This window comes from Coregonus clupeaformis, chromosome 27 (assembly GCF_020615455.1).
Source record: "Coregonus clupeaformis isolate EN_2021a chromosome 27, ASM2061545v1, whole genome shotgun sequence".
In the NCBI taxonomy this organism is placed as follows: domain Eukaryota; kingdom Metazoa; phylum Chordata; class Actinopteri; order Salmoniformes; family Salmonidae; genus Coregonus; species Coregonus clupeaformis.
Genome location: NC_059218.1, coordinates 14,710,525 through 14,731,338, shown reverse-complemented (window position 1 = coordinate 14,731,338; position 20,814 = coordinate 14,710,525). Strand labels below are relative to the sequence as shown.

General features: G+C 39.8%; 1 protein-coding gene across 1 annotated transcript in view; it reads left to right on the top strand.

Annotated features, from left to right (window-relative positions):
- The first annotated feature begins 590 nt into the window (after window positions 1-590).
- LOC121541392 (chromodomain-helicase-DNA-binding protein 1) overlaps window positions 591-20,814 on the top strand; it is a 125,774-nt gene continuing 105,550 nt past the window's right edge. The window contains exons 1-2 of the mRNA XM_041850367.2: window positions 591-883; window positions 2,958-3,091. Of these exons, the coding sequence (XP_041706301.1) occupies window positions 3,039-3,091 (53 nt within the window). The 5' untranslated portion in view covers window positions 591-883; window positions 2,958-3,038. The remainder of the gene's footprint in view (window positions 884-2,957; window positions 3,092-20,814) is intronic.

Here is a 20,814-nt window from a genome sequence, read left to right as displayed (position 1 = left end):
CCAAGTTTTAAAAAATGGTGTTGTTTAGAAGGAGTGCAAGGGCAAATTGAGTTATTGTACATGCACACTTCACAGAGTAGGCGTTTTGTCATGGAAATTCTAACCAAAAGGAAGAGAGACCGTAGATTCTTCAAACAACAACTTTATTATAAGATTTGCAAAAATTGAGCAGTTAACAATCACTCAATGGTGCAGAGTTAAGAGCCCAACGAATATAGTTGGGTCTCAGCTTTTATAGAAAGTACAACCTCTTTGTCTATGTGGCATTTAACAGATGTGTGGAAACAGGGGTGGGGAACAGAGTGTAAAAGGTGATTAGCTTGTCTGTGCAGATTAAGATAGCTCATGTTGCCACAGCTTACCTTTTTATTATTATTTATTTTTTAGTTTGTCGAATTAATTATTGTATTTATTAAGTTATATAACAACATTCCAACCTTGTTTAGCGTATCTAGTCCAAATATGGCATTTTTCCACTAGTTGTATCCGTTTGGATGTTTCAATAGGGACTTTTATTTTGAAGACAAACAGCAAGTTCCACCATTGGCCTTAATCCTTATTGTGACTAGCTTCACACAGGTGAACTCGTCGGTGTCATGGCGGAGGCCGGCTGTGTAGTAGGACCCTCAGCAGAAATGCTATCTACACTCGCAGTCGATTAAACAATACTTTGTTTAGAATTCACAACGGAAAATTAAAGGGGAAACCTATTTTACGCATCTGGAGGAAGAAATCAATAAACTTGTCTCGAGTTCCCGTAAGATCGGTTGGGGCTGCTCTCTGGGAGCTAGCTATCGTTAGCTGCTAGCCAAAGAAAATAAGAGAAACGGACCACAGAAGTCGGACGGCAGAGTCAGAGTGGCAGTTCGATGTAGCTATCAAGGTAGCCAAAAAGACTAAACACCTGATTTAATTAATTGTTTTGCTAAAAGGGACGCATCTGTATGGATATGATTGCTCAGCTAGTTTAGTCATAACTTCATAGAAAGCAAAGAACATGTCACCCAGCTAGATTTTGGGAAGTGACTGATGAAAACAATGCTCTTGATAGCTATCTAGGGTTTTCTGCGGTTACATTCGCCCACTGTTGCCTCCATGTGAACTACAATTCCAACGCTGTGTTAACGTTTAGAAACCTCAATCATCGCTTTCAGGCCGGTTTTCGAAACATATTGATATGCCGCTTAGTTACTGTAGCAGTTTTGCACAGATCCACAAGCCGTGTGCCTCCAGTTGAAGAACTACACTACCTCCTGCGTTCCTGTTAGCTAAGCCTAACTACACACAGGTGTTCGGAGCAGGCTAGAAAACTAACACAGGTGGCCTCCTGTCTTCCGTAAACAAGCGATGTAACATGGATATATGACCTGTGTGGAAACACTAACCCTATAAAGGTGTGTAGTAATTTTAACCTTTTTGTTTTTAGAACATTTATTTATCACGGATATGAAAGATACGTTGCTTATGTTTCCAAAACCGTACCGGAAGTGATTCGTGTTAATGTTAGAGCGAGCATCGGCGCTTAACAAAACTTCCCCGTCAGAAGATACTATTATAAATAGACACGAAAGCAGTTAGCATTTATTAATGTGATAAAAGGGAGCTAGCTTGGCGGGGATGATTATAAAACGTGATGGGTATGTGATTGTGTTCGAGGTAATTGGGATATGAATATATGGGCCAGATCACTGTCAGAAACAATGGTACAATCACAGTTGGCCACAGGTTATGTAAAAACCTGACAAACAATTTACCCATGCTGTATTAGCCTTGATAGCTAATGTAACTCGTTAGCTTATTTGTTTACTAAAATGTGTTAGCTAGTTAGTAACGGTAAGCAAGCTAGCTCAATCAGAAGGCCACATATGAAAACAAAGCATAACTGGCTAAATATTGGCCACAGGTGGAAAATATTTTGCTAAACGTCCCTAACTAGATATGTTTCAGGTGGCTTACAGTTGATTTTCCCTGTATTTCCAGGCCAGTGTACTAGTTAACTAGTAGTGGTCTTTACTCCCGTTTGCTATTTAACGTTAGTTAGCTAGAACATCCGCTAGGAAGCTAGGTTAGCAAACAACTTTAAGGGGCTACAGAAAAATATGGATTTGCATCTAGCTAGCTAGCATCACGACGGCTTGGTACATATTAGCTAGTTATGCGGCTAGGTAGTTCCCATCAGCAGTGAACTGAAGTGTACCACCAATAACCAGCTAGCTAGCTTCTGGAATGATGCACTAAATGCAGTTAAACATCTCCAAAATAAATGTATTCTGCACACGTACAGAGCGTGGTTTGCTATTGGCTCAATTGTAGTTGTCGGTGTACGCGAGAAGATAATACTTGTAGGCGTGCTATCTTGCGTGTGCGGAGCATTGTACAGGACAGTACGCGTGAAACTCGCATCCCATGCAGGCCTCACAACAGGCCGGTGAGGTTGGAAAAGCGCCTGCTTGCTAACTTACCGCTGACTTTTTCATTCAGAACTAGCAATCTAGCTAACGTGACAGGGATGGAAACAGCAGAATGTATGTATCGTTAGTTAGCTATTTTGCTCTGTAGTTCAATTTAGCTACTAAACTAACATATTTATTAGGCTAAACAAACACGTTTCTTTTAATGATGAGTAACTAGTTTCCTATAACATGCAGACCGGTTTTATAGGATGCCGTTTTTCTTCTAGCCTACCTGGGAAGCAGTTCAGGGAATTCAGACACTAGCAAGCAGTCACTCCATAACCAGAAGACGTTGGTATCAACTTTAAGATAAAACAATGAACGGAATTGTAAGGCAAATTGTATGTTACTCAGTTTGTAACCACGTTGCGAATCTGAAACACATGCAGCTATGAAATGTTATTCTGAGCACTATTGACAGCATGGCTAGCAAGTTTGTACTCCAAAATATGCATCACTCTAAAATGGTATTGTATTTTTACTTAGTTTGTGCTCATTTTACAGGTGAGCGGCATCCAACACGTAAACCAGGGCATCGTGGATCATTCAATTTTTCTCTGAAGTGTATATATTTGGGACTCGGACATGGCTGAGCGAAGTGAAGAAGAGAGTGCGAACAAGAGCAGTGGAGAATCAAGGTAATGTGGCTTTTCATCTGTTTGGGAATATGAGTTGCTGTAACCACCAAATGGTCTAGGGCTGTATTCATTAGTGCAAACCATAGAAAACATTTTGCGACAAACAAGTTTGTTATTGGACAAGTTCAGCTAGCTCCCATTGCGTTTCAGGCCGTTTGCTTACATTTGGTTCCTAGAGAATACACCCCACATTTGATTTTCATTGAGGACTAGGCTAACTGATTCTTCTTTATAAATACTGTACATGGATCTTCAGTTATGCACGATGCACATATTAGAGCAAAGGTGTGTGTGGACTAGCCAATATGTTGATAACTAGTTAGCCATTGTTTTGGAACAATACCTACTGAAAGCTGTAAGCGAATGTGCAACTTGTTTCGTGTCCTTGTTGATATGAACATAAAACGAAACCACCATGTGCTTCTAGATGTAACCTGGAATTTAGCCATCCACTTACAAAAAACAATAGTGTTATTGGTCAATGTTTAATGCTGTCACGATGACATGGCTTTTTGAGTCGTGCTTTTCTTGTTTGTCCTTGTCAGTGTCAATCCATTCAGTGTACAGGCTGTTTTCTAATTAAGCAATACTGCACGAGGGGGGTGTGGTATATGGCCAATATACCATGGCGAAGGGCAGTTCTTAGGCACCATAAACCCCAGAGGTGCCTTATTGCTATTATAAACTGGTTAGCAAACATAATTAGAACAGGTGAAATAAGTATAGCCAGTTATAATTGTAATGGCTTAGCAGATAAGAACAATATTTACATGGCTCAAAGAGAAGGAATATAATATCTATTGTTTACAGGAAACTCATTCAACAATTCTAGATTAAGTTGTGTGGAAAAAGGAATGGGGGGGCGAAATATACTTCTCCCACGGGCAAAGAAACTCAAAAGGGGTGATGATATTAATGAACAGTAATTTCGATCCAAATGTGCAAATTGTCCAAACAGATACGCAAGGTAGATGGATTATTTTACATATGTTATTTGACCATAAACCGATATGGCTCATTAACCTTTACGGACCAAATAATGATGATCCACGCTTCTTTGACAATATATATAATAAATGATCAAACCTGCAAGCAATTCAAGACTCTATTATTATGGTGGGAGATTATAATACCGTTTTAAATAGCTCAATGGACCATAAAGGAAATCACACTACAAACAATCACCCTCATGCTCTTAAGGAAATCGTGAATGTCATGGATACATTAGAACTAGTAGATATATGGAGGCTTAACTATCCTGATCTAGTGAGACATACACGGCGGAGACTCAATCAAGCTAGTTGTATTTACTTCTTTCTTATGTCATTCTCGTTGGCACCAAAAGTGTTGATAGGGGACAGAATGCGGTAGGACCATCATATAATTGGCATATACATTACTCTTACTGAATTTCCACGTGGGCGAGGATATTGGAAATTTAATCAAAGCCTATTGGATGATAACTTGTTTTTAACTAGGACAGAGGAATTTATAACTGTTTTTTTCCGACATAACATAGGTACAGCAAATCCCCTTATTGTATGGGACACCTTTAAATGTGCCTTTAGAGGCCATGCAATTCAGTACTCATTACGAAAACAAAAGCAATTTAGGTCAAGAGTCCATAGTAACAAAGGAAATAGGTCTAACAGAACAGATAGCAATAAAAACTGTAACATAGAGGGTCAGAATAAATTAGAGGAAAAACAAAAAGAAATGGAGAAACTTATTCAAGAAAGATCAAGTGTAATATATTATAAAAATAAAGCAAACTGGATGGAATATGGGGAAAAAATGCACCAAATTATTTTTTAATCTTCAACATAGGAATGCTACCAAAAATTGTTTACTGAAACTGGTTACAAATGATGGAGTCACCCATGATTCACCAAATGATATTTTGAAGGAGGAAACAAAGTACTTTAAGCATATGTTTTCATTTCAGTCGCCTCCATCTCCTCTTAACTGAAACTAATTGTAGAGATTTTTTTTCTATTGATAATGTAAAATTAACAGTCCATACAGAAAGACTCATGTGAAGGTGAAATTACAGAGGAGGAACTTCTGGATGCAATTAAAGACTTTAAGTCTGGGAAAACTCCAGGGTTGGATAGCATACCAGTCGAGGTATGTCAAACCTTTTTTGATATACTCAGAGGACCGTTATTATTATTATTATTATTATTTTATTTTTTTGGGGGGGTGGACCGTTATTAGCATTTTTTAACCACTCCTATGTAAATTGAGATTATATAAGGCAAGTACTGGAAACAATAGAACCCTATGAAAGATCTGGGAAACCAGGCCTGCTATTCATAGCAGACTTCGAAATGGCGTTTGATAAAGTACGACTGGGGTTTATATATAAATGCCTGGAGCATTTCAATTTTGGACAATTTCTTATAAAATGGGTTAAAATCATGTATAGTAACCCTAGGTGTAAAATAGTAAATGGTTATTTCTCAGAAAGTTTTAAACTGTGAAGAGAAGTGAAACAAGGTTGTCCACTATCGGCATATCTATTTATTATGGCCATCGAGATGTTAGCTATTAAAATCAGATCCAGCAATAATATCAAGGGATTAGAAATCCAGGGCTTAAAAACAAAGGTGTCATTGTACGCTGATGATTGTTTTCTTTTAAATCCACAACTTGAATCCCTCCCCAGCCTCATAGAGGATCTAGATACATTTTCTAACCTCTCTGGATTACAACCAAATTATGACAAATGTACTATATTACGTATTGGATCACTAAAATATAAAATTTTTACATTACCATGTAGTTAACAAATAAAATGGTCTGATGGTGATGTGGATATACTCGGAATACATATCCCAAATGAAATAAATGATCTCACTCCAATACATTTTAATAGAAAGTTAGCAAAAATAGATAAGATCTTGCTACCATGGAAAGGTAAATACCTGTCTATTTGTGGGAAAATCACCCTGATTAACTCTTTAGTATTATCCCAGTTTACCTATTTGCTTATGGTCTTGCCTACACCTTCCAACAGTTTTTTAAAATATATGACAAAAAAATATTCAATTTTATTTGGAACGGCAAGCCAGACAAAATTAAAAGAGCATATTTATATAATGAACATGAATTTGGAGGACAGAAATTATTAAATCATTAGACCTATCACTAAAAGCTTCAGTCATACAAAAGTTATACTTAAATCCTAACTGGTTTTCTAGCAAATTAGTAAGATTGTCTCACCCAATGTTCAACAATTTTTCCCTTTATTCAGATTACAACCTCTCACTTAGTTATTTGAAAATGAAATAATCTCCCAAATATCACTATTTCTAAAACAAGCCATAGAAAGTTGGTTGCAATTTCAATTGAATCCTCCAGAAACGACAGAACAAATAATGCAACACATTGTGGTTTAACTCAAATATATTAATTGATAAAAAACCTTTTTATTTTGACAAAATGTTTAAAAAAGGTATAATCGTCGTAAATGATATCATAGGTAGGACTGGTGGAGTTATGTCCCACAAGCAGCTAACAAAAATATATGGAAATGTCTGCTCTACCCAAAATTACAACCAAATAATTGCAGCATTACTGCAAAAATGGAAGAGGAAAGTGGAGGGGGGAAAAAGTAAGGAACTTGTCTGTCGGCCTTGCATTAAAGAACATAATTGGTAAAGAAAACTGATAAATAAAAAAGTATATCAGTTTAATTTAAGGACCAAAGGATTGACAGCCGTCCCATATAGATTGCAAAATAGTTGGGAAGAGATTTTTGACGTACCGATCCCATGGCATAGTGTTTATGAACTGATACGCAAAACGATGCCGGGTTCAAAGCTTAGAATTTTTCCATTTAAATTATTATATAAAATTCTTGCTAACAATAGAATGTTATTTATATGGGGGATACATTCCTAGCTCTGCACATTTTGCTGCGAAGAGACAGAATCATTAGATCATTTGTTTTGGTACTGTCCATTTGTAGCTTGTTTTTGGACACAGGTCCAGGAATGGCTAAAAGATTGCAATATTTACCTGGAGCTAACCCTGCAGATAGCATTACTGGGTGATCTGAAAAGTCATAGTCAATCGATCAATAATATAATAATACTTTAAGCAAAACCTGTAGAAACAATGAGAATAGAAAGGTTCAGAACCTTTGTAAAACTTAACAGGGTTAAGTTGTCCTAAATATTTCAAAAACTAAAAGCATTGTATTTGGGACAAATCATTCACTAAACCTGAACTAAATCTTGTAATAAATAATGTGGAAATAGAGCAAGTTGAGGTGACTAAACTGCTTGGAGTAACCCTGGATTGTAAACTGTCATGGTCAAAACATATTGATACAACAGATGGGGAGAAGTCTGTCCATAAAAAATCACTGCTCTACATTCTTAAAAGCACTATAAACAAGGCAGGTTCTACAGGCTCTAGTTTGGTCGCACCTGGACTACTGTTCAGTCGTGTGGTCAGGTGCCACAAAAAGGGACTTAGGAAAATTGCAATTGGCTCAGAACAGGGCAGAATGGCTGACCCTTGGATGTACAGTACAAGTCAAAAGTTTGGACACCTACTCATTCAAGGGTTTTTCTTTTTTTTCTTTTTTCAATTTTCTACATTGTAGAATAATAGTGAAGACATCAGAACTATGAAATAACACATGGAATCATGTATTAACCAAAACATATATTTTCTATTTGAGTTTCTTCAATGTCGCCACCCTTTGCCGTGATGACAGCTTTGCACTCTCTTGGCATTCTCTCAACCAGCTTCGTTGAGATAGTCACCTGGAATGCATTTATATTAATAGGTGTGCCTTGTTAAAAGTTAATTTATGGAATTTCTTTCCTCCTTAATGCGCTCGAGCCAATCAGTTGTGTTGTGACAATGTAGGGTAGGTATACAGAAGATAGCCCTATTTGGTAAAAGACCAAGTCCATATTATGGCAAGAACAGCTCAAATAAGCAAAGAGAAATGACAGTCCATCATTACTTTAAGACATGAAGGTCAGTCAATCTGCAAAATTTCAAGAACTTTTAAAGTTTCTTCAAGTGCAGTCACAAAAACCATCAAGCGCTATGATGAAACTTGCTCTCATGATGACCGCCACAGGAAAGGAAGACCCAGAGTTACCTCTGCTGCAGAGGATAAGTTCATTAGCTTTACCAGCCTCAGAAATTGCACCCCAAATAAATGCTTCACAGAGTTCAAGTAACCGACACATCTCAACATCAACTGTTCAGAGGAGACTGCGTGAATCAGGACTTCATGGTCGAATTGCTGCAAAGAAACCACTACAAAATGACACTGATAAGAATAAGAGACTTGCTTGGGCCAAGAAACACGAGCAATGGACATTAGACTGGTGGAAATCTGTCCTTTTGGTCTGATGAGTCCAAATTTGAGAGATTTGGTTCCAACCGCTGTGTCTTTGTGAGACGCATAGTAGGTGAACGGATGATCTCTGCCTGTGTGGTTCCCACCGTGAAGCATGGAGGAGGTGGTTTGATTGTGTGGGGGTGCTTTGCTGGTGACATTGTCAGTGATTTTATTTAGAATTCAAGGCACACTTAACTAGCATGGCTACCACAGCATTCTGCAGCGTTACGCCATCCCATTTTGTTTGCGTTTAGTGGGATTATCATTTGTTTTTCAACAGGACAATGACCCAACACACCTCTAGGCTGTGTAAGGGCTATTTGACCAAGGAGAGTGATGGAGTGCTGCATCAGATGACCTGGCCTCCACAATCACCCGACCTCAACCCAATTGAGATAGTTTGGGATGAGTTAGACCGCAGAGTGAAGGAAAAGCAGCCAACAGATGCTCACATTTTACATTTACATCATTTAGCAGACGGTCTTATCCAGAGCGACTTACAAATTGGGACTCACCGTATGTGGGAACTCCTTCAAAACATTCCAGGTGAAGCTTGTTGAGAGAATGCCAAGAGTGTGCAAAGCTGTCAAGGTAAAGGGTGGCTACTTTGAAGAATCTCAAATATAAAATATATTTTCATTTGTTTAACCCTTTTTTGGTTATTACATGATTCCATAGTTTTGATGTCTTCACTTTTATTCTACAATGTAAAAATAAAGAAAAATCCTTGAATGAGTAGGCGTGTCCAAACTTTTGACTGGTACTGTACACAGAGCGCAAACATTAATAATATGCATGTCAATCTCCCCTTGCTCAAAGTGGAGGAGAGATTGACTTCATCACTACTTGTATTTGTGAGAGGTATTGACATGTTGAAAGCACAGAGCTGTCTGTTTGAACTACTGGCACACATCTCGGACCCCCATGCATACCCCACAAGACATGCCACCAGAGGTCTCTTCACAGTCCCCAAGTCCAGAACAGACTATGGGAGGCGCACTATACTACATAGAGCCATGACTAGATGGAACTCTATTCCACATCAGGTAACTGATGCAAGCAGTAGAAAAAGAAAAAAATACAAATACACCTTATTGAACAGCAGGGACTGTGAAGCAACACAAGCATAGGCACAAACACATGCATACGCACACACTATACAAACACGTACACATGGATTTTGTGTTGTAGATATGTGGTAGTGGAGTAGGGGCCTGAGGGCACACACTTGGTGTGTTGTGAAATCTGTTATGAATGTAATGTTTTTAAACTTGTAAAACTGCCTTAATTTTGCCTTGGCAGCAGCTAATGGAGATCCATAATAAATACAAATATTCAAATAATGATTGACTTTTTCACTAACTTTATTTTTATGAATTTTTCATACGATTTCATCCTTCCACAAGATATAGTCCCGTCACAAATCAAGGGTTGCTACCCAAGCCGGCTGGTTATTCGTTCTATCGGTTCGGTTGCCAGAGACGCGACCCAGTCGTTCAGTCTTTTTGTTCTGTATCTATGGACGCGACCCAGTCGTTCGTTCTAAATGTTCCATTGCCATACTGTCTGGCAACGTTCTTATCCCTTGCTTGCTAGCTAGACAACTACGGCTAACTTACACTCACGTCAAAAAGTGCAGCCAGAATAACAGCAAAGTAGCTGCATTTGTTTAAGCTGTTTTCTAGTGACATTTATTTGGATACATCCATAACACTGTGCTAATGAGGTGGGATTTCTCCTGGCATAGAAAATGTGCTCACTTGTCAGGACACTGTTGTTCAGAGGAGCTAGCCAACAACAAATCTAACTCAATCACTTCAAACTGAAGCTGGAAAGACTGCAAATTTGCTGCACTTTGTTTCGTTTGACCTTTTTATCAATTGACATTTCTTTGTATATATCCATAAAAATGATGCCAGCTGATTCATAATTTCGACTGGCTGAGAAACTCTGCCTGTCTCGTCCCGACCCCTACATGTTCATTACTATGTTTATGGGACAGCTGGAGATTGAATTTAAATATTGAAACAATGTTGCAATTGTCGGAGAGACAGACCACAAGGTTTATTCAAATCTCCGCTGTTGAGACTAAATGTTAGTCTAAAAGAAATGAGATAATGTCTAGATGCTTTTTTATAGTGGAGATCAAATATATAAATTGCCTGGCTGGGCTGATTAGACAGTGGATTGTGCAGTCAGATGGAACAGAGTAAATAGGCATTTTAAAGTAATAGATTTAGCTGGTGGTAACTTGTGGAATAGACACCGTCTGGAATGCAGTTTTAACCAATCCGCATTCAGGATTAGACCCACCCGTTGTATAATATAAGACAAATACTGGAAACAATAGAACACTATGAAACATCTGGGGAACCAGGCCTGGTATTCATAGCTGACTTTGAAAAGGCCTTTGATAAAGTACGACTGGAATTTATAATAATAATATGCCATTTATATATAAATGCATGGACTATTTAAATTTTCGTCATATCTATCTCTTATGGCCATTGAAATGTTAGCTATTAAAATCACATCCAACAATAATATCAAGGGGCTAGAAATCCAGGACTTTCATTTTATGTTGACTATTCATTATTTAATTTTTTATCCGCAATTTGGATCCCTGCACAGCCTCATAGAGGATCTAGATCATCTTTCTAGCCTCTCTGGATTACAACCGAATTACTGTAAATGCACCATATACAACTTTTACATTACAGTGTAGTTTACCAATAAAATGGTCTGACGGTGAAGTGGATATACTGGGTATTCATATCCCGAAAGAAAGAAATGATCTCACTACAATACATTTTAATAGAAAGTTAGCAAAAATAGGTCTTGCCACCATGGAAAGGAAAATACCTGTATATTTGTGGAAAAATCACCCTGATTAACTCTTTAGTCATATCCCAGTTTACCTATTTACTTATGGTCTTGCTTACACCGAATTACTTATTTTTTTAATTACACTGAACAAAAATATAAACACAACATGCAACAATTTCAAAGATTTTACCGAGTTACAGTTCATATAAGAAATTAGTCAATTGAAATAAATAATCTATGGATTTCACATGACTGGGAATACAGATATGCATCTGTTGGTCACAGATGCCTTAAAAAAAAAAAAAAAAAAAAAGGTAGGTGCGTGGATCAGTAAAAAGTCAGTATCTGGTGTGACCACCATGTGCCTTATGCAGCGCAACACATCTCCTTCACATAGATTTGATCAGGCATTTGATTGTGGCCTGTGGAATGTTGGCCCACTCCTCTTCAATGGCTGTCCAAAGTTGCTGGATATTGGCGTTAACTGGAACACGCTGTCGTACACGTCGATTCAAAGCATCCCAAACATGCTCAATGGGTGACATGTCTGGTGAGTATACAGGCCACGGAAGAACTGGGACATTTTCAGCTTCCAGGAATTGTGTACAGATCCTTGTGACATGGGGCTGTGCATTATCATGCTGAAACATGAGGTGATAGCGGCGGATGAATGGCATGACAATGGGCCTCAGGATCTCGTCACGGTATCTCTGTGCATGCAAATTGTCATCGATTTAAAATGCAATTGTGTTCGTTGTCCGTAGCTTATGCCTGCCCATACCTTAACCCCACTATCCACATGGGGCACTCTGTTCACAAAGTTGACATCAAAAACACGCTGTCTGCCATCTGCCCGGTACAGTTGAAACCCGGGATTCAGCCATGAAGGGCACACTTTTCTATCGTGCCAGTGGCCATCATAGGTGACCATTTGCCCACTGAAGTCGGTTATGATGCCAAACTGCATTCAGGTCAAGACCCTGGTGAGGAATACGAGCACGCAGATGAGCTTCCCTGAGACGGTTTCTGACAGTTTGTGCAAAAATTATTTGGTTGTGCAAACCCACTTTCATCAGTTGTCCGGGTGGCTGGTCTGAAGATCCCGCAGGTGAAGAAGCCGGATGTGGAGGTCCTGGGCTGGCGTGGTTTCTTGGGGTCTGCTGTTGTGAGGCCGGTTGGATGTACTGCCAAATTCTCTAAAACGATTTTGGAGGCGGCTTATGGTAAAGAAATGAACATTACAATCTCTGGCAACAGCTCTGGTGGACATTACTGCAGTCAGCATGCCAATTGCACGCTCCCTCAACTTGAGACATCTGTGGCATTGTGTTGTGATGAAACTGCGCATTTTAGAGTAGCCTTTTATTGTTCCCAGCACAAGGTGCACCTGTGTAATGATAATGACATTTTAATTACTGTATAATCAGCTTCTTAATTTTCCTCACCTGTCAGAGGATGGATTGTCTCGGCAAAGGAGAAATGCTCACTAACAGGGATGTAAAGAAATTACTGCCAAAGTCTTATTTCAGCTCATGAAACATGGGACCAACACTTACTTACTTTTGCTCTCAGAACAGCGTCAATTCGTCTGGGCATGGACTACAAGGTGTCGAAAGTGTTCCATAGGGATGATGGCCCATGTTGACTCCAATGCTTCCCACAGTTGTGTCAAGTTGGCTAGATGTGCTTTGGGTGGTGAACCATTCTTGATACACACAGGAAACTGTTGAGCGTGAAAAACCCAGCAGCGTTGACATTCTTGACACAAACCGGTGCGCCTGGCACCTACTACCATACTCTGTTCAAAGGCACTTGAATATTTTTTCTTGCCCATTTGCCTTCTGAATATCACACACACAATCCATGTCTCAAGTCTTAAAAATCCATCTTTAACCGGTCTCCTCCCCTTCATCTACACTGATCTGAAGTGGATTTAACAAGTGACATCAATAAGGGATCATAGCTTTCACCTGGTCAGCCTGTTATGGAAAGAGCAGGTGTCCTTAATGTTTTGTACACTCAGTGTAGTAGCCTACTTTGACAACAATTCAGTGAATGCAACAAGTATTAGACAAATGAGAAGATACTAACACAACTACTGTTCAGAGACAACTAAAAACATTACACAATTTCCCTATAAGATTTGTTGGACAAATTCATGTCACACTGTCACTTGAGTGTTTGCATTTAGCCTACAACATGCCATGACATTTCTTCAAGCACTGCCCCATCCTACAATGTGGCACAAAATGTAAAAAGAGTACTTTGACAACTATTCAGTAAATGCAACAAGTATTAGAGAAAGATTCAGAGAAAAACATCTAAATGCACCCACACAAAGTAGGCTATTGGATTTACAAAGATTCTTACTTCTGTAACAATGTAAACAACTATTCAGAGACTATTTTAAAATGTAGGTAACCGCTCTCAATAAGATTTTAGTATGGACTAGGCCTGACACTGTGGAAATAGTAGCCTAATTTGACAGCAATTCAGTGAATGAAGACCGATACAGAGATACAAAACACAATTTTAAAAAGTACACAATTTCCCTATAAGATTTGTAGAACAAATTCATATTTCACACAGTCACTTAAGTGTTTGCATTTAGCCTACAACATGTTATGGAACTTCTGGAAGCACGGCCCCATCCTGCAAAGTGGCACAGAACACGTAGAGCATCCAAAGGAGGTTTCTACACATCTCCCACTCTTTGCCCTGAGTCCACGCCGGATGCTCACCACACACCCTCTTGTGCTCTTCAAACTTCACCAGGCAGTGGCCTGCTTTCAAATGATGAGTAACAACTCGGTCCACACCCCCTGGTGCCACACTCTTGGCTTCCCGCTTCCTGCCACTGTAGCATCACAAAGTGAATGAACAAGCTGCATTTTTAATGCCTTCAGGGACCAGCACCTGTGATTTTTGGGAAGGGTCCTTTGCAGGGTCTCCAACACTGGTCTACTGATGCCGCCCTCAGTGTACCATACATAGGTATGGTACACCACTTTTGAGCCGCTATGTAGGTACATCCAAATTCAACAAATGAGATGGAAAAGTGGCACCAAGTAAGCTGTGCGATACAAGTGGGGCCAGTATGAAAAATGTATGCACTCACTAATTGGAAGTCGCTCTGGATAAGAGTGTCTGCTAAATGACTAAACTGTAAGTGTGAATGGTGAGACTTGGGGCAGACACACTCCATGGAAACGTAGGCTCCCTTCTCTGGTGTGCTCTTCCTCTTTCTGTCCACTTTCTTCTTTGTCTCTCCCTCCACATCGCTATCCCTCCAATCATCTCTAACTCCTCTTCCTCCCTGCCTTTTACTGCTGAGCCCTGACTCTCCACAGCACTTCACTCGCTTTCACTGACCTAGAGGCAGGGGGAGAGAGATCCGTAAAGGCCTCTATGCAACCTGAAATAGGGCCTCTTTTGATACCTTTTAGGGCCTCTTTGATACTGACATTTCCTCTCTTTAATACGATAGTTAAAGCCAGACTCAGTAAGTGTAAGTTCAAAGTCAGTTTGTTTGTATTAATTATTAGTTGTTGGGGTGACATACCAAATCAATGGAATATGTTTGCGTCAGACATACACAGCGAGGATATCTGAATCGTTGTTCTCGCGACAACAGCTCATTAATGGCAGTTTTGAAAGGTGGCGGGAGCTCTGGAGTCAACCCCATCCGAGATGCCGAAATGGCATTGTTTCTACTGGACAGGTAAGCTTGACACTGACATACAACCGCTTTCTTGCTTGTAGCTAACGTTAGCTAATGTGTTCGTCAATGACTAGCTGGCAGAATAACATAATTAAGCGAACCATTTCAGTAACGTCTACTTCTAATAGTGACACTCTTGAAACAAAGTAATTGTAAATGGTTACAAGGTTGTTACAAAGTGACATGCTATGCTCAGTTATTCTTTGCTAGCTAGCTACAATGAAACCACAGCTTTCTACATCAACTGTCAATTTGTTGTGTGTGACGTTACTAACTAGCTAGCTAGCTAACGTTATGTAAACGTTGAGCATCCCATTTGTGTGATGTGTAACATTACTACTACAGACACTATCTTGCTAACATTATGTAAATATTGTGCAATCCATTTACAATGCCAGGATATTTTGCCAAATAGTGTCTGTAATTTGGAGAATGTGGTTGATATTGCTGCGGCAATACCTTTTCATATTTTCCTCATAGTTACCAGAAGGGACGAAGAGGTCCATCCACCTGCACCCCTGCCAAATATGGAGCATTCGATGTGCATGGTCTGTCTAGCATTGGCATTGCTTCAAGCTCGACTGTGTCGGTCAGGTAAGATGGCATGACTTGGAACTAATAATAGTTATATTTGTATTAGTTTTGACTTGTATGCATTGGTAACCTATTCAATGTTATATTATTTTACAGTGGGGATAACTTTTTAAAAGAAGATCCTGATATAGTCATAAATTACATAAATACATGACAGGTAAGGTATCGTGAATGCATTTTAGAAAACTTGCAAAAATGAACATTTCATTCAAACATACATTCTATTGGCCTATGATACAACGTAGGATGCTGATTACTATCGTTCTTATTCACTTAAGTATGAACCAAATTAGTATTGGTGATGGACACTGCCAGTGTCATCAGCGTGGATGAGAATTAGTTCAACAGTGTTATTACATTCAATTTAGTAGCTTTTTTTTACTCTGAATGGTCTCCTGCAACTACAGTCTCAATGAGTTGTGCTTGATCATCATCATCTCACAAGATTTGCATGGGAGGATGATGAAATGTCACAAATTCCCGACAAGTATTAGGTCCTGTGCGAAGATGACATTGTTAGACAACATGCATCTATTGCATATGACCTGAACTTGAAGGAATTGGTGACATTTCTCAGACTCACAATTGCTAACTGCCAGAAGAGGGCTGGTAAAGCCACAGCACCCTTGGAAGTGAGAGTTAGATCAAAAGGCACAGCAACTGTGATAGAATGGGTGAAAATTCCTTTCTTTGGTAGCGACATGTTCACTAGTATTGCCTCAAGGAAAAACATTATATTTCTGTTTCAGATACACTACCAGTCAAAAGTTTGGACACACCTACTCATTCAAGGGTTTTTCTTTATTTGTACTATTTTCTACATTGTATAATAAAAGTGAAGACCTTAAAACTATGAAATAACACATGGAATCATGAAGTAACCAAAAAAGTGTTAAATCAAAATATATTTTATATTTGAGATTATTCAAAGTAGCCATCCTTTGCCTTGATGACAGCTTTGCACGCTCTTGGCATTCCGTCAACCAGCTTCATGAGGTAGTCACCTGGAATGAACAGGTGTGCCTTGTTAAAAGTGAATTTGTGGAATTTCTTTCCTTAATGCGTTTGAGGCGATCAGTTGTGTTGTGACAAGGTAGGGGTGGTATACAGAAGATGGCCCTATTTGGTAAAAGAACAAGTTCATATTATGGCAAGAACAGCTCAAATAAGCAAAGCGAAACGACAGTCCATCATTACTTTAAGACATGAAGGTCAGTCAATACGGAACATTTCAAGAACTTTGAACGTTTCTTCAAGTGCAGTTGCAAAAACCATCGAGCGCTATGATGAAACTGCCTCTCATGATGACCGCCACAGGAAAGGAAGACCCAGAGTTACCTCTGCTGCAGAGGATAAGTTCATTTAGAGTTTCCAGCCTCAGAAATTGCACCCCAAATAAATGCTTCACAGAGTTCAAGTAACAGACAAATCTCAACATCAACTGTTCAGAGGAGACTGTGTGAATCAGGCCTTCATGGTCGAATTTCTGCAAAGAAACCACTACTAAAGGACACCAATAAGAAGAAGAGTCCTGCTTGTGCCAAGAAACACGAGCAATGGACAATAGACCGGTGGAAATTTGTCCTTTTGGTCTGGAGTCCAAATTTGAGATTTTTGGTTCCAACCGCTGTGTCTTTGTGAGACGCGGTGTGGGTGAACGGATGATCTCTGCATGTGTAATTCCCACCGTAAAGCATGGAGGAGGTGTTATGGTGTGGGGGTGCTTTGCTGGTGACACTGATTTATTTAGAATTCAAGGCAGACTTAACCAGCATGGCTACCGCAGTATTCTGCAGCGATACGCCATCCCATCTGGTTTGGGCTTAGTGGGACTATAATTTGTTTTTCCACAGGACAATGACCCAACACACATCCAGGCTGTGTAAGGGCTATTTTACCACGAAGGAAAGTGATGGAGTGCTGCATCAGATGACCTGGCCTCCATAATCCCCCGACCTCAACCTAATTGAGATGGATTGGGATTTGTCGGACGGCAGAGTGAAGGAAAAGCAGCCAACAAGTGCTCAGCATATGTGGGAACTACATCAAGGCTGTTGGAAAAGCATGCCTCATGAAGCTGGTTGAGAGATTGCCAAGACTGCAAAGCTGTCATCAAGGCAAAGGTTGGCTATTTGTTGAATATCCAATATAAAATACATTTTGATTTGTTTAACACTTTTTGGTTACTGCAGGATTCCATGTGTTATTTCATAGTTTTGATGTCTTCACTATTATTCTACAATGAAAAATTAAGAAAAACCCTTGAATGAGTAGGTGTCCAAACCTTTTACTGGTACTGTATGTTCCAATGGTCACACAGTTTGGAAGTGGAACTCCTAGCCAACATCATATCTTCAAAATTCATGATTTTCTCATTGTTTGTGAAACAAATGTGAAAAGCATTTCAGACATACTTCCTCCTAATGAAGTCTCTGAGATTTGCCAAAATAATCTGGCATACCAAAACATTTGTCTGGCCTTCCTGGTGTGAAATCACCCTTATTACATACAATAGGCATTTTAAAATCGTATTTGGTGTTTCAGCTGATGGTCGTATGGACAGTCCTGGCGATTGTGCCCAGTACTGTTCTTATACAGCAATGATGAATGAGACCAAGGAAATCCCCTCCGTCGTGACCATCGACAAAAAGGAAACCCAGCAGAGCTCCTGCAGAATGGAGAAAGAGGGCTTTCACTGACTGGTGTGAACACACCCACATTTCTGCCCTAATGAGTAAGTTAGGTTTATTTTGAATTTAACAATAACCAAACACAACTAGACAACAGATAATACGTGGCTCCAATAGTGTCAACTCATAGTAATTCAACAATAATAATTTCATCTCTCAGTTGAATTCAAATTGTGTAATTGCATAGACTCAAATTCTCAAACATCACACACAGTAATGTGCATGTTTTTCTCCTCAGAACCAGAGACCGTCTGATACAAAGAAGTGAAGCATTCGCTTGATGTGTGGCATGGGGGCAAAGAACTTGGGCAAAAATATTTATGCTGAAAGTTATTTATATTGAGGAAGTTATGCAATCCCCACTTCGCTTGTTATCTTTTACTTTATGTTTCTACTAAAATGCCTAATTGAGAGAATTATCATAACCCCTTCTCAAAACATTGTCTCTAAGGCTGGGCAGCAGGCAGTGTACTCCATCCTTCTCCAGTGGAGTAAGGACATTATCAACCACTTTTGGTGGTGCTGTAAGAAGGCTGGGACATATGAAGAGTTAATTGTAAGTGAAACACTATAAATCATCCAACTATTGGATGATTTATATTTGTAATGGCTGGTGTCATACTTGACCGTACATTTCAGCAATGTCATTGCAGGGATTAATCACATGGCAGGCTATTGCAGGGATTAATCATATGGTAAATGGTTTTCACTGTTGTAGGGGAACACGAATGGGCCTTCGGCAGCTGTTAGCATGACAGTTTGCCTGAGTCTGGTACAAAATCATGGATGGAGAGAGCTTCAGCAGGCCACAAGACTCAGGCTCAAATTGTGCTCAACAAGAGGTAGCTTGAAGATATCCCCAAATACCTGGCTTTTAGGGAATGTAAATTGTGTGTGTCATATATATATATATATACATACACACACACACACACAGTGAGGGGGAAAAAGTATTTGATCCCCTGCTGATTTTGTACGTTTGCCCACTGACAAAGACATGATCAATCTATAATTTTAATGGTAGGTTTATTTGAACAGTGAGAGACAGAATAACAACAAAAAAATCCAGAAAAACGCATGTCAAAAATGTTATAAATTGATTTGGGAAATAAGTATTTGACCCCTCTGCAAAACATGACTTAGTACTTGGTGGCAAAACCCTTGTTGGCAATCACAGAGGTCAGACGTTTCTTGTAGTTGGCCACCAGGTTTGCACACATCTCAGGAGGGATTTTGTCCCACTCTTTGCAGATCTTCTCCAAGTCATTAAGGTTTCGAGGCTGACGTTTGGCAACTCGAACCCTCAGCTCCCTCCACAGATTTTCAATGGGATTAAGGTCTGGAGAATGGCTATGCCACTCCAGGACCTTAATGTGCTTCTTCTTGAGCCACTCCTTTGTTGCCTTGGCCATGTGTTTTGGGTCATTGTCATGCTGGAATACCCATCCACGACCCATTTTCAATGCCCTGGCTGAGGGAAGGAGGTTCTCACCCAAGATTTGACGGTACGTTGTCCTGTCCATCGTCCCTTTGATGCGGTGAAGTTGTCCTGTCCCCTTAGCAGAAAAACACCCCCAAAGCATAATGTTTCCACCTCCATGTTTGACGGTGGGGATGGTGTTCTTGGGGGCATAGGCAGCATTCCTCCTCCTCCAAACACGGCGAGTTGAGTTGATGCCAAAGAGCTCCATTTTGGTCTCATCTGACCACAACACTTTCACCCAGTTCTCCTCTGAATCATCCAGATGTTCATTGGGAAACTTCAGACGGGCCTGTATATGTGCTTTCTTGAGCAGGGAGACCTTGCGGCCGCTGCAGGATTTCAGTCCTTCACGGCGTAGTGTGTTACCAATTGTTTTCTTGGTGACTATGGTCCCAGCTGCCTTGAGATCATTGACAAGATCCTCCCGTGTAGTTCTGGGCTGATTCCTGACCGTTCTCATGGTCATTGCAACTCCACGAGGTGAGATCTTGCATGGAGCCCCAGGCCGAGGAGGATTGACAGTTATTTTGTGTTTCTTCCATTTGTGAATAATCGCACCAACTGTTGTCACCTTCTCACCAAGCTGCTTGGTGATGGTCTTGTAGCCCATTTCAGCCTTGTGTAGGTCTACAATCTTGTCCCTGACATCCTTGGAGAGCTCTTTGGTCTTGGCCATGGTGGAGAGTTTGGAATCTGATTGATTGCTTCTGTGGACAGGTGTCTTTTTATACAGGTAACAAACTGAGATTAGGAGCACTCCCTTTAAGAGTGTGCTCCTAATCTCAGCTCGTTACCTGTACAAAAGAGACCTGGGAGCCAGAAGTCTTTCTGATTGAGAGGGGGTCAAATACTTATTTCCCTAATTTAAAATGCAATCAATGTATAACATTTTTGACATGTGTTCTGGATTTTTTTTTTGTTATTCTCTGTCTCACTGTTCAAATAAGCCTACCATAAAAATTATAGACTGATCATTCCTTTGTCAGTGGGCAAACGTACCAAATCAGCAGGGGGTCAAATCAAATCCAGAAAATCACA